At 36.3% G+C, this 14761-nt stretch overlaps 1 protein-coding gene across 3 annotated transcripts in view; it reads left to right on the top strand.

Moving 5' to 3' along the window:
• The window catches only part of slco4a1 (solute carrier organic anion transporter family, member 4A1), a 58315-nt gene that overhangs the window by 21138 nt on the left and 22416 nt on the right, over positions 1-14761 (top strand). For 2 of the 3 annotated variants that reach the window (XR_015522923.1, XM_087306051.1), the window contains exons 3-5: positions 6292-6882; positions 10601-10973; positions 13816-13906. Coding sequence is in view for 2 of the 3 variants with exons in the window: in XM_087306051.1 (XP_087162177.1) it covers positions 6475-6882; positions 10601-10973; positions 13816-13906 (872 nt within the window). In the remaining variant the exon portion in view is untranslated. 3 annotated transcript variants of the gene reach the window in all.

Here is a 14761-nt window from a genome sequence, read left to right as displayed (position 1 = left end):
GGCTTAAATAATCAACTTAAATTGACTGTAGGGATTAAAAGAAGAAGCTTGAAAATCTGCTAATGGTCTTACGCTGGTGCCTAAAATAGTCACCCTTATATTTTTACACCTATGATTTTTATGTCACTGTTCACTTTCTCAAAGGTAAAAGTTATCACTTGATAATATATTTCTCACAATAAAGACTTATTCCTTTGCTAAATCTTATATTTCATCTTTTAAAACTGCTTAAGTCAAGAAGCCGTATTTGATACATTATATGCATTATTTCAGTTTTTACACTACCGTTCAGTCATTTAGCAGACACTGAAAAAAATTATTCAGAGGTTATTCCTTGGATTTACTAAAAAAAATTTACGTTAAGTGGCTGTAAACAGTTTATTTGGGCTGAATTTAAACAAACAAATTAAGTTGAATTTTATTAAATTTAATTTGTTTGTTTAAATTCAACTCAAATAAATAGTTTGCAACAGTTTTGCTCACATTATTTTTTTTAAATGCACTTTTGTCCAAAGGAACTTACAATTAAAGCATTCAGCGATTGAACAAGAAGAGGCAACACACACAAAAAGTGCTATTTATACAAAGGAACTGTTTGTGTTTGTGGAAAAAGAGAAAAAGGGAAAGGTGGTTTGTCAAGCCCACTCATCTATGTGAGGCACACTTCTTAAATGCATTTATTTTTAAATATGGAGTGATTGTAAGAATGTGTCTGGCCAACACAATCTCACGGCAATTCGTAACTTTTTGTTTTAGTGGCTAATTCGTATGAATTCGTACAATCTAATTTGTATAATTTAGTATGATTTGCTCATGCCCCAATGACGGTTGGGTTTAAGGGTGGGGTTAGGTGCCACGCCTCCTTTTTAAAATCGTACAATTTAGTACGACTGAACTCGTACGTATTTGTACGAATTAGGCACTAAACTGGCAAAACGTAAAATACTTAAGTTTTTTAGTGAGATCAGGCTGATCTGGCAAATGTTTAAAAAACTGGTGCAAGTGTCAAAAAATGTGTTTTCTACACGTGGTTTGTCAAACCCACTCACCTGTGGAGGATTCCAAGGACAGAATTAGGTGAATGGTTGAAGGTTAAATGCGTGTCAGCCTTTTCAAGCATGTTATTTATTATTCAAATTTATTTGCATTTCTTTTCAACTCTTACAGTTTTTAACAATGGCTATGACAGTTTTTTTCAATACATTTAACAAGTTTGTTAAACTCTTATCGCAGCAACACACCTAAAACACACAGTTTAATGCTTATTTCATGCTCAAAATCACACATTGGAAACTGAACTCCTACACTAATGGTTAAAACACAATTATAAACTAACAAAATTCACCATGTCTAACAAAACACTGCAAACATGTTTCAAAATCAAATCACTATTCAAAACACTAACACATGTTCTCATCCTACAGGAACATTTAGTCAATCAGAACACATTGACAATAAAACACCATAATCAGCTAAAATTACAGAAACTGCTTTATTTTATGTGTCAGGTCTGCCCTGATTTTGAAGCCTCTCTACAGTTTTGTGTTGTTGGGTTTTGTAAATTCATGCATTTTGTTTCTTTTGCTGCAGAAATTCAGTACAAAAATATGAACGACCATCTCAGAGTAGCTTTATTAAATGTAAAAATAATAGTACAGAATTGCTGCAGTGAAGACTTTACTTGAAAAAGGACAATACTGCAAGAAATACAAACAGAAAATAATTGTAATATAAAAAAAAAGAAAAATAAATAAACAAATTACAGGCGAGCCAGTGGCGCAGTAGGTAGTGCTGTCGCCTCACAGCAAGAAGGTCGCTAGTTCGAACCTCGGCTCAGTTGGCGTTTCTGTGTGGAGTTTGCATGTTCTCCCTGCATTCGCGTGGGTTTCCTCCGGGTGCTCCGGTTTCCCCCACAGTCCAAAGACATGCGGTACAGGTGAATTGGGTAGGCTAAATTGTCCGTAGTGAATGAGTGTGTGTGTGAATGTGTCTGTGGATGTTTCCCAGAGATGGGTTGCGGCTGGCAGGGCATCTGCTGCGGAAAAACTTGCTGAATAAGTTGGTGGTTCATTCCGCTGTGGCGACCCCGGATTAATAAAGGGACTAAGCCGACAAGAAAATGAATGAATGAAAACAAATTACAGTTTTTCTTGTTTGCTTTGACCTGGTTAAATAAACTTGGTTCCACTTCATTTTCATAATCACTATCCCAGACCGGTCTTGCAAATGTTTAAAGCCTTTCTCGTTGGGTTGACACATTTTCCCCACTATTTTTCAAAACAGTTGACGTGGATGTAACTAAACAGAAACCATCTATTCCTAACCATTAGAAACCACCAAGATCAGTATGAATTTACTGAAGCACAGGTTTAACACTCCTTCACACAAATCTTCAATAAGCAATCAGTCTGCAAACCTAAAAACGGTGGAAGGTCTGTGTTGTTCTGTGCCAGCATGGATGGAGGAGGTCAAAAGTGGCCTATACTCCCTATAGATTTGACTGTATATTGGTTTACATGTGTTTTCTCTAATATTTACAGTATTTTATTACTTTTGTCTGTTGCTGTTATCAGCAGCAGTTTGTAGTATGTCATGAATTCAATATAAATTTAATCAAAGCATTTCTTATTCTGGATCCAATTCTTTGCAAAAAGGCAAATTTGACAGCCCAAATAGAAAGACAACAAACGGCATTGGCAATAGGCTACAATGGCAAGCAATGGTGCACTGATTCACACTGAGTTCTGTATTTTGTTGTACATTGTGTAATGATTAATTGAAAGCTCATATACAGTGTACTTGTTTGCAAGTTGTGTTGTTTGAAGGTAAAACTAGCTTTTGTTGCGTAATTTAAATGTTTTGACGCAGTAGGTGCGTTTTGCAAGCAAAATGTGTCATTTTGACCATGAGTGCCGCTGTTTAGGCCTGCGTGTCAACTGTTCTCAAAATGTGGAGTTTCAATTGACGGCTGCATCAAAGCAATCAAGAAAAACTGTAATCTTCTGCTTTTGGCCACATGTTCTTATCCACATCACACCTGATATCTTCTCTGGCCTGGCGCAATAACGGTGGCCCTTTGACCTATTATTCTCCCTTGGCAACATCTTTTTGCAGAGTTGAAGCCAGCTTCGTCAACACAGATCATTTCATGTGGGACCTGATTGGCCTCCAACTCCATGACTCTAAAAGTAATTAGACACAATGTATGCACATTCTGTACTGTACTGTATATCTACTGTATGTACTAATGCACTCCAGGTTTATAGAGTAGTTTACTGCAAAACATACTGTGTATAGTATAGTAATGACTGTATTGCATAACCTTACCTGAATATATTGGTGACGGAGTTCTTTGATTCGCTTGCTCACTATTCCTTTCATGTGATTGGAAAAACCTCGACACATGAGTGTGCTTTCTATATGGGAATCAACTGTGATAGGTGTGCGTGTGTGCATGCATGTGTGTGTGTGTGTGTGTGTGTCACTTTGACTTAAGCCTGTAAGTTCTGTTTAGAATAGATCATGATGTTATCTGTTCTGGTTGGTCTTGGTTGAGTTTGTGTGTAAAAGAAGCTCAAGCCATTTAAATTGGTGTTAACTGGATGCATTTTGTGTCAAAGCAACAAGAAATGTGTTAATTGTATAGCCTACAAAGACGGATATTGTGCTAACCGTGTTAAGAGTTTAGAAAACTTGTAAAATGTATTGAAAAAACTGTCATAGCCGTTGTAAAAAAAAACTGTAAATCAATCTGTCTCCAATTTTAAGTAACTGTCACATTTAGACTGTATTTCTGGGGTATATGCACGTGGACTTTTAATTTTAGTCAGCCACCCCCAGGGCTTCCGATTAATTGTCATTTCGTACAGAATCGCTGCGTTTAAGATCTGAATTCTTTAAAAAACATCTTCTTCACTGCCTGGCTGAGATGCAATGTAAAATGCATTAAAATTATATATTTTTTCTGCGCCATGTCTTTATTATGTGGAAATAAATTTAAGCCCAGTATTTTCAGTGGAGTGTCTGCACTAACCTGCTGCTAATGACAGGAGCCATGGGACAATAACCATTTTCAAGGTATCCGCTTGTTAAGTGTGACGTCTCGCAAAGCGGCTTCCGGGTCCAAACGCTCTATTTAACTGTATAGGGACACATATAAACATTTACAAAGCGATTTAATACTTTCGAAAATCACGATCGCAATATTCAGGCATGCCTTATATATGATGGCCAGAAAGTGGTAAATTTTTTTTCAATTGTTAAAATGTTGGTATTTGTTATGCAGCAAGCCCAGAGATCGTTGTGTACACTTTGACTTTATATTAAATTTACTTTAATGTGTGAAATGAATTAAATGTGAATAATTTCTCGACTCAAATGAGTGGCGGCTTGGACACGGAAACAATATTACATACAGTATGTCACCAAAACGTCACCACTTAACAAGCGGATACCGCAGTATTTCACTTCACTTAGAGCTGTGTTATACAGTACATGGAAGGTCAGTTTTGTAAACCCATAATAGGGGCTCTTTAATCTTTAGTTTTCATTTTACCATCAACTGGCTGCTCCCTCTTTTTTTTAAATACTAATTTTTCTTGTTTTTTTTTTTTTTTTGCCTTTATTTTTTGTCATTTACAATATGGGGTAGGGGTAGGGGTTGAAGATATTGGGTATTGGGGTGAATCGAGAAAGTTCTGTGGGAAGTTTATCTCGGGACACCTGAATCGCAGTGGTACTTGAGGCTATTCATACCAATGGCTGTTCCCCAGCATTTTTACAGCTCAAATGCATAACAACATTTGATGTATTTTCACAATGAACAGGCCACTCATTTGCAATTAAGAATAAATAAAAAATAACTACTCATCTCAGCTCAGACTTCCAAAAAAAAACTGGGTAAAAGTCTTAGTTCAGCCTGCTAGTGTAACAAATGAACTTATCATTGTTTTAACCACTGTACTTGAAGAACTTAAGTGTGTGTGGAAGGTAATTTGAGATGTAATTTTGAATATTCAAAATCTTTTAACAGTCCTGTGGGTCACTGGAGGTCATTACGTGTAATTAGAATAAACAGTGTGAGTCTGGCAAGCCAACTGACTGTTGTGTCAGGAAGCATGGATTGCATGCAGAACTAATCCCTTATTATAGTTCATTAGGGTCTTTGGATATCACGCTTGACTTCACTGGACAAAATAAAGATTATTTGATTGTATGCCATTTGAATTTGCTTTTGGAGCTTATGAGATTTGCTTTTGAAACAATGGACAATTTTTAATAATAAGTGCTGTTATTTTAAATGATTCTTGAACAAAACTGTATTGTCTTTCCTTCTTGAATATTAGCTTTCCATACAGCCTGTACAGTTGAAGTCAGAATTATTAGCCCCTTATTATAGTTGACCCCCCCCCCCCCCACCCCCCCGAATTATTAGCGCCCCTGTTTATTTTTTTCCCCAATTTCTGTTTAATGGAGGGAAGATTGTTTCAGCACATTTCTAAGCATAATAGTTTTAAAAAACTATTTCTAATAACTGATTTATTTTATCTTTGCCATGATGACAGTAAATAATATTTTTACTTGATATTTTTCAAGACACTTCTATACAGCTTAAAGTGACATTTAAAGGTTTAACTAGGTTAATAAATTGAACTAGGCAGGTTAGGGGAATTAGGCAAGTTATTCTATAATGATGGTTTGTTCTGTAGACAATCGAAAAAAGAATTAGCTTAAAGGGGCTAATAATTTTGTCCCAAAAATAGTTTTTAAAAAATTCAAAACTGCTTTTATTCTAGTCGGAAAAAAACAAATAAGACTTCTTCTAGAAGAAAAAATATTATCAGACATACTGTGAAAATTTCCTTGCTCTGTGAAACATCATTTGGGAAATATTTAAAAAAGAAAAAAAATCAAAAGGGGGCTAATAATTCTGACTTCAACTGTATTGTAGCTGGTGTGCAAAGATGTGTAATGTTTTAATGATCAAAGAGCATGATAAAGCTAGTGTCTCTTAAAGAAATCTAATTGATTCAGGAATCCTTGAGAGATAGGAGCAAGGTTTTACTCGCATCAAATGGACAGCTATCAAATTACAACCATTCAATGAATTCCCAATGGACAAATTCAATCCCCACGCCACATTTTTTTTTCTTGTTACAAAGACAGCTAGGCATCACAATAGGGAATAAAAGTCTATTGCAATTTCTGTTTCATGCCGACTTTAATAAATCAAAAATATACTGTGAATTTACTGATGTTGCAACTTTGTATTTTGCTCTCTGTTCTTTGCAGAATTAAGCTTTCCAAGATCTGTATGACTTCAGTTTAAACTCAAAGAAACCCCAAAGAGTTCTCCTCACCCAGAGGCTGTCAACACATCATCCAGCAAGAAATTAATAATAATCAGAATTTCTAGTGGAAAAGTTTTGTTTTCTTATCCTTCATCAATTCTGTCCCAGCGCCCCTGTTGGGGCCATGCCCCACCTGTTGAACAATGACACTTCCTTCAGCTCCAAGCAAGAGCTTCTGGTCCTACATAACAGCCCATTGGGACCCAGTCCAGACACTCCCAGTCCTGTGGAGTCCCAGGGCTCTGGTTCAGGCAGCCCGTCTGGAGATGCCCACACTCCACTCCACAATACAGGCAAATTAGGATTGGAGCTCACAGATCCCCCAAATGGGTTGAAGTTTGTCCCAACAGACTCTGAGAATCTGTGTGGATGGGGAGCACTGACCCCGCGGTGTATCCAAACATTCAACACCCCACGATGGGTTCTGTTCTTCCTCTGTGTGGCCTCCTTCCTCCAGGGCATGATCATCAACGGCTTCATCAACACCGTCATCACCTCAATCGAAAGACGTTTTGACCTGCGCAGCTACCAGGTCTGTTAAACAAAGTCTAAAAACATTCAAATGAACCACTGTTTTTATGTATTTAATTTGTTAAGGAAAAAAAAACAATGTTACATTGCACAAAAACACTGAATAATTCATTGAAATTCATGCAAACACCTTTATTCAAAATTATACGGTAAGAATAAATTGTAAAAATTGTACGGTAAGAATAAATTGTAAAATTGTACGGTAAGAATAAATTGTAAAATTGTACGGTAAGAATAAATTGTAAAATTGTACGGTAAGAATAAATTGTAAAATTGTAAGGTAAGTAAGGACATTTTTTTTTTTTTTTAAGTATGAATAAACGCCTACCATTATGGTGCTATAGGCATACCTGTCAACGCCCCCATTTTTCCTGGGATTCTCCCGTATTTTACAGTTCTATCCTGCTATGATCCCGTACAGGTATTTTCCTGTATTCCTCCCGTATTTTCAGTCTTTCTCTGAAGGGTGGCAAATAAACATTAAAGAGTCGAGCCTCCCTATACGCAACCCATACCGCCGAAACCACTAGGGGCCGCCCCTTGCTCTTAAATGTGAGTCTGTTCTGTGCTTTTGCTTTGTTTAGGCACGAAAACACTTTGAAATAAACATAAAAACGGCGCGATTCCCTACTTTTTCATTTCAAGTGTCATCTTCCCTTCATATGCAATGCTCAAAACAGTCATATAGAGGTGCATGACTGTCAGCTGACGCGCTCCATATTGATAAACAGGCGCTGTTTCCCAAACGGATTCAAAGTCTGGGTTTTGGGTGCGTGTTTAAACAGACATACACATAAATAATAATATTAATATGTAAAGATGTTGATCTTGGTGAGTTTTTTTTTATTTTTTTCAAACACAAGTAATTTCTTCCTAAATGAGCATAAACAGTTAGTAAAGCAGTCGAATGCTTTCATTTCAATTGTAAATGTAGTGAGACCTGTTATTTAATGTAATCAAACGAAAAAAAAATCTAACTAAATCATTCATTCATTGATCTTTAATCAGAATGTGTACGTTATACAGTGAAGAAACGGCTAAAGAGATTTGATTCTATTTCATTATAACAGCTATTCATTTTAATAAGCTGAACTGTTTGCTAATTTATTTGTTGCTGATGTATACTACTTATTTTTTATTTTATAAATAATAATAATTATGAAACATTACTGACCATTTAAGTGTTTATTTACAATGAAACAGCTCCAAATGAGCATATTTTTCAGGGAAATCGGAATTTCGGGGGTCGGGGGAATCCCTTTTTATAATGGACATATCCCTTATTTTCACATACCAATGCTGACAGGTATGGCTATAGGGTGCATTGATTCAGTTGTGTTGAATTGTTTTTCTGATATCTACATACAGTAGTAGGTATGTGGTACTGTATGTGGTTCAAAAATTATCCAGAAACTTAAATTTACATTTATAAGAAGAGTAGTTATCTCTGGAAAGCAAAGCGCAGTTTTGACCCTATTTGGAATGGTCATGAATATTAATGAGCCCTGTTCTGATGGTCCAGTGCCTACTCATATACATATAAAAACACAGACAGGCTTATTCTTTTACGCAGGAAACCTGACCACTGATAAACTCAAATAGGAAACTAATGAGGTCAAGAAGTCAAAGGCCCCGTTTACACTGTCAGGTCTTGATGCCTAATTTTGATTTGTTGCCTATATCTGATTTGTTTGTCTGTCTGTTTACACGTTGTTTTAATTGTGACCCATATCCAATTCATGCGTTTACACTTGCCATACAATTTACGATGTCGCTTATGCATAAAATCGGGTTCTAGCATCTGTGCCACACTAGCCACGATGGAAGAAATTGTCTTGTTTTTAGCTCTGCGAAATATGCGAAGTGTAGTATAAGCAGTGAATGGTTTAGTTTAGATTTACCGCCACGCAGTTCATGTAATGGTATGGCCCTGATGTGTGTGTGTAGTAGAGAATAGATTCTATGTGTAGCCTGCAGTGCATGTATTAATAGTGATAAAAAGCAAAAGTTACAACACGAAGTTCGCCCAACTTTAAAATGATTTTATGGCGGAGGTGGGAAAGGGCCGTCATCGCAGCTTGCGCTTATGGTTTATATGCTTTATGATGTCCTCCACCAATCAGAGGAATTTGTGGGTACGAGATAGATCTCAGGTCTGGTGGGAGCAAATTGTGGCGACTGACCACTTTCCTCCTCTGTGTTTCCTCTGATGTTGTTTACCACGTCTGCGTCTCCACACACGCTCTTCCTTCTGTCTTTAAACCGCGGAGAAGCTCTACATTGTTGCAAATTTAATGATGTACAGAAAGGAATGCCTCAATTAATCTGATCTGCCTGTTTACATGACAGTCGCATTGTCACACATCCGATCTGTATCTGATTTATTTCCACATATGAAGGAGGCCTGAAACTGATCTCTGAATATCCGAATGCATGCGTTTTTTTCGTGTTTACATGGTCATAGAACAGATCCGATCTGTGTCACATATGAGCAAAAAATTGGAATTGTATGGGATGAATTTAGTATCAATATTACAGCTGGTAGGGCATCTTCTGTGTAAAACATATGCTGGATAAGTTGGCGGTTCATTCCACTGTGGCAACCCCAGATTAATAAAGGGACTAAGCCGAAAAGAAAATGAATGAATGGAATTTTATTTAAAAATACATTTCAATGTATTGTTTCCCATCCCTGACAATAAAACAAGTTATTGCCAGAATAATACAACACAGTATGTTTTTACAAAATGCTGGACATTTATTTAAATCAGACTTTTTCAGGCACAAGTGTGGTAATGCAGGATTGTATATTTCTCAGATCGGTAGGTTGATGTGAATACCTTGCATAGGAATGTTGTGTCTTTTCCGTCTAAAATAGTTTGTGTTTGATTCCTGAAAGGCCTCAAAACCGCGAAAAAGAAAGTCTCAAAATTAAAACGAAGCTGGCAGCATAGATCAAACAAAAACTTAATTCACACACGAACATCACCTGATCCGTAAATGCAAAACTTCCTTTCCGCACACGTAAATTAAGATGCATGAATGCAAAACATAATATTTGTTTTCACGAACATGTTTATGTTTGCGCAAATCTTCAATTCACACTCAGTTGGAAAGCCATTCGTTTGTGGATGTAAAACTGCAGATACAACATCAACAGAGCACGTGGATGACAGTTTGCAAATAATATTGATACTAAATTCATCCCATAGATATGGGTCACATTTAACTGGCAGTGTAAACCGAACCAAAGAGTCAAAGGTTTATAAAATGTATCAGTAGAGAGGAATGATATAATATCTGTTAACCGAATGTCAGAAGGGGGAGATAACAGCATTTTTTTTTTCAAATAGAAATATTTTGTGTCAATAAATCTTAATAATAACCTTTGTTCAGTATAAAACATTCTTGTAGAATAAAAGTATTAACAAAAAAATGCTAATAAAAACAGAAAAACTGCGCAGTATATACTTTTTTAATGATAAGGCAAGCTCATAAACGCAAAACTGCATAATCAGAAAAGCTCATAAACCATCCTGCATATTACAATGGATGCATACTGTTAAAACTGAATGAAAATATGGATATTTTTCACTACACTTCAGTCTTAATCTCATACAGTATAGAACCGATCGCATTTAAATATAAACTCTAACTCTCTAAACTAAAGCTTGTGTACATCTCACCATTTTGTTGACTTTTTCTCATGTCTGTTGCAGGCAGGACTGATTGCAAGCTCCTATGACATTGCTGCTTGTTTGTGCCTGACATTTGTGAGCTACTTTGGTGGTACTGGTCATAAACCTCGATGGCTGGGTTGGGGTGTGCTCGTCATGGCTCTGGGCTCTCTGGTCTTTGCCCTGCCCCATTTCACCACACCAGCCTATCAGGTGAGAGTTCCAGAGCGCATGGGACTGTGCTCAGAAAATCACACAGAGACGTGCGTTGGCGAGGAAGGCGGGCTCTCGGCATACCGCTATGTGTTTATGCTGGGACAGTTTCTTCATGGTGTTGGGGCAACCCCACTATACACCCTTGGGGTCACATACCTTGATGAGAACGTCAAGTCAAACTACGCACCAGTATATATAGGTGAGTGTGGCGTCTCAACATCAAAACATTTACTGAAAGATGACTGATGAATTTAATAGTTTTTTTACAGCATATTTTTTTACATTAAGGGTCCTATCATACACCTGGCGCAATGTGGCGCAAGGCGCAATGCAATTATTGTTTGCTAGTTTCAGCTCAGCGCAAGAGTCGCTTTGACGTTTTGCGCCACGCTGTTTAAATAGCAAATGCAGTTGCGCTCATATGTGCGCCCATAGGCGTTCTGGTCTAAAAAGGAAGGCGTGTTGAGGTGTATTGCTGGCGCGTTGCTATTTTGAGAAACTGTCATAGATTTTTCAATAGACCAGAACAAAGCCGGTCTAAAGTCTAGCGCAGAGCGGGTTAGTTGTGCGCCTCGCTTACACACTGCTTAATACACACAAATGTAGAGCAATATGCAAATATCTTTACATAGGAAAAAGAATAAATATATTAAGGGTATATATAGGACATAAATATAAAGGATTAAAATATTACAAAACATATAATTTATTAGTATTATTAGCAGTATTATTTTTTATATGCGTATTTATATTTGTTTTATTAAAAACAAGCTTAGATTTGTCCACCTGTCAGGTTTTAGACCTTATGGGGCACAGCATGTGTTTTAGGTTTTTGAACACACTTTGTTATTATTGTTCATTTATTCATTTGCTGGAAATTAGAACTGTATTTAGAAATAGTTTTCAATCAAATATTTGCGCTTAACAAACAAAATAATTATTTATAGGCTAGTCTGTGTGTACAGGGTTTCCCTAGCCATGACAGCGAAAGTGAAAGGAGATAATGGAGGCTAATCTCTCATTCTCACGCTGTAGATGCTCTGTTTAACTGTTTTCTTGCTAGTGAAACGCTCAGTTTTTCCACTTCCACTTACTTTACATCTGGTTAATAGCAAATGTGCTATGGCACGAGGTAACTGGCTCTTAAAGGGAATGGGAGATGAAACTCTGATTGGTTTATTCTTAAAACACACTTATAACTAATTAGGAAAATAAGCTCAACTCTTTTAGACCATGCGCCACGGCACAAATCGGATATTTTCATCCTTATATTAGCAAAAGTGGATTCTGACACGCCCTTAATGCGTTTGCGCCCTGCGCTTTGCACTTTGCGCATTGATCGTCAAAATAGAGCCCTAAGTCTTGGTTCATTTAGAGCAGGGGTGACCAACCCTGTTCCTGGAGATCTACCTTCCTGCAGATTTCAGTTGCAACCCATATCAAACACACCTGCCTGTAATTATCAAGTGCTGTTCAGGTCCTAATTAATTGGCTCAGGTGTGTTTGAGCAGGGTTGGATCTGAACTTTGCAGGAAGGTAGATCTCCAGAAACAGGATTGAGCACCCCTGATTTAGAGTTTCTGTGTGTTTTTTTAATATAAAACCTACAAAATAAAAAAAATGAGCTTTTACCACAAATGCACTCCTAAATGATTCCATAAAGATTTGCTTCAAGTAAACAGCATTTGCAATCCCTAAACTGAACTATAATGGGCAACATAGCTCATATGAAAAGAAAAACCAAGCTTGACCAAAACAAAAAAGCTAAAATAACTGAGCTTTGTCATGGCATCTATATATCGCTGCTCTCTGGTGATTTGAAGAGCTTTTACCATCATTTGCATGTCGTAAAAAGCAGAGAAGCATCAGCTACAGTAAATGAATAAATGTAAATGCATTCTGTTCTTTTTATGATCCTTTATTGAATACATGTCTTGTTTTTTATCTCTTTTAGATGCCTTTGTTTCTTGACTTTCATGTGTTAGTCAAACTGTATCAGAGTTCTGTAAAGACTTGTTTTTGTTTTGTTTATTACACCAAGGTGTGGATGGCAGCATTCGAATTATTCACATAAAACGCAATAACAGAGCAATATACCATCATTTTAAATAAAATCAGTTTATGTTATAATTCACTAACAAGTATAACATTTTTAGAACTGAATATAAATTGAATTTCATGCTCTACATTAAATTATATGATGCCTAAATACATTTTTGTAGCCTTTAAAATTGATTAAATCCATTCTGCATTTCAAAACAAGGGCTGTACAATTAATTAAATAAAAAAAACATGAAGAAAAATTTGTTTTGGTAGCAACGATCATAATATATATGCATATTATAATATATACATAATTTACACCTATAATTACACAGTGATACTTATAATTATAATTAATAATGATTATTGTAGTATTGTAACTTAATCCATTATAATTTTATTTTACTTATTATAGTTTATAATAAGTTCTATTTTAAATGTTAATTTATTGATTTGCCATTGAAAATTAATGCAGTATTAAGGACGAATTCACAAACTCACTGAATTCATATGATAAAACAAATGCCATTATATTAGGGCACTGATGTTGGCTCGTCTTTTCTTGACTGGACATGATTTTTATCAAAGCGTGTGTTTGTGACTTTGTAGCTGATCTTAATAGTACTGAAGCACTCATATTGATATAAAGAAAAACTACTTGAGTGCTTTCTCGTAGCATATAAGACAGATTACACAAGAATTGATATTTATCCTCACTAAACCCCTCCATTTTGTCCCATTCGGGCTTTGACACGCCTAGTCATTTTTCTTTTGTCGTTATCAGCGAGCGCCACTAGCTTCCACCTCAGACATCAATAAAACCTCCTTCCATTGTTTGTCTCTCCACCATCCAGTTTTTTCAAAGGCCATTGAGGACAATCATTGCCCTGCTTGCTCCCTTTCCAGACATAGGCACTCAGAAAATCAAACTGCGTCTCACTACGTCTTTTGATAGAAAACTTTTCTGTGACTCAGAGATGTGACTTCTGTTTTCTCAGGGATCTTCTACACAGCCGCCATCGTAGGACCTGCGGCCGGATACCTGCTGGGTGGATTCTTTCTCAACATTTACACTGAGATTGGCCAAACGTAAGGCAATCTAATAAGTCTGAAAATGTACACTTTAGCAAGCTAACACGGGTATACTAGTAGCATTATTATTATTTTTAAATTGAAGCACATTAACCTATAGTCACCTGTTTCACACTCAGTTTTCAGTATTATTTATACCAGTGATTCTCAACTGGTGGGTTGGGTTGTGGAAACATTTTAGTGGGTCGCGGAGTGTGTGGTCAAAAAAACAACAAAAGTTTATTTTTTTTAGTTATTTTGCTTATACCGGACTTTTATTTTGAAATGTTTGCACGACAACCGTACTGTTTGACATTTTAAATTTAATTTAATTATTGCAACAAATGTCGAAGTGCAAGTACAACCCCGAATATGTAAAGTATGGATTTATCTATTGACGACAAAAAAAAAATTAAAGCCTCAGTGTCATATGTAGTGAGGTGCTCTCATAAGAGAGCATGAAAACTTCTAAATTAAAACCACATTTAGAAACCAGAAAACATGTTTTATTAACAGTTTATTATTAACAGTATTTGTCGTTTTTACTTTGTAATATTTCTATAATTTGATCCATTTTGTTAAATTACAGCAATAAAATACTGTTTATTTGTAAGTCTTGGTGAATTTTTTATGATGTATCTGTCACTACTTGATGCAGCTTGATGACCATGTAAAAATGTGGGTCCCATGGCCAAACCAGTTGAGAACCCCTGATTTATACAACAGTTCTGTCTGGATCTCGAATCTGATTGGCTGATAGCCATGATATATTGAAGTAATATCAGCATCCGTACAGCCTCTTTAACCTTTGTGCATTACTCTGCCCACATACAGCCAGCTACAAGCAGACACTACAGTTTGACAAATATTACT

The sequence above is a fragment of the Danio rerio genome, chromosome 23 (genome assembly GCF_052040795.2).
Source record: "Danio rerio strain M-AB ecotype USA chromosome 23, GRCz13ab, whole genome shotgun sequence".
In the NCBI taxonomy this organism is placed as follows: Eukaryota; Metazoa; Chordata; class Actinopteri; order Cypriniformes; family Danionidae; genus Danio; species Danio rerio.
The sequence above is the reverse complement of the archived record's forward strand: the minus strand, read 5'-3'. Positions and strand labels throughout refer to the sequence as shown.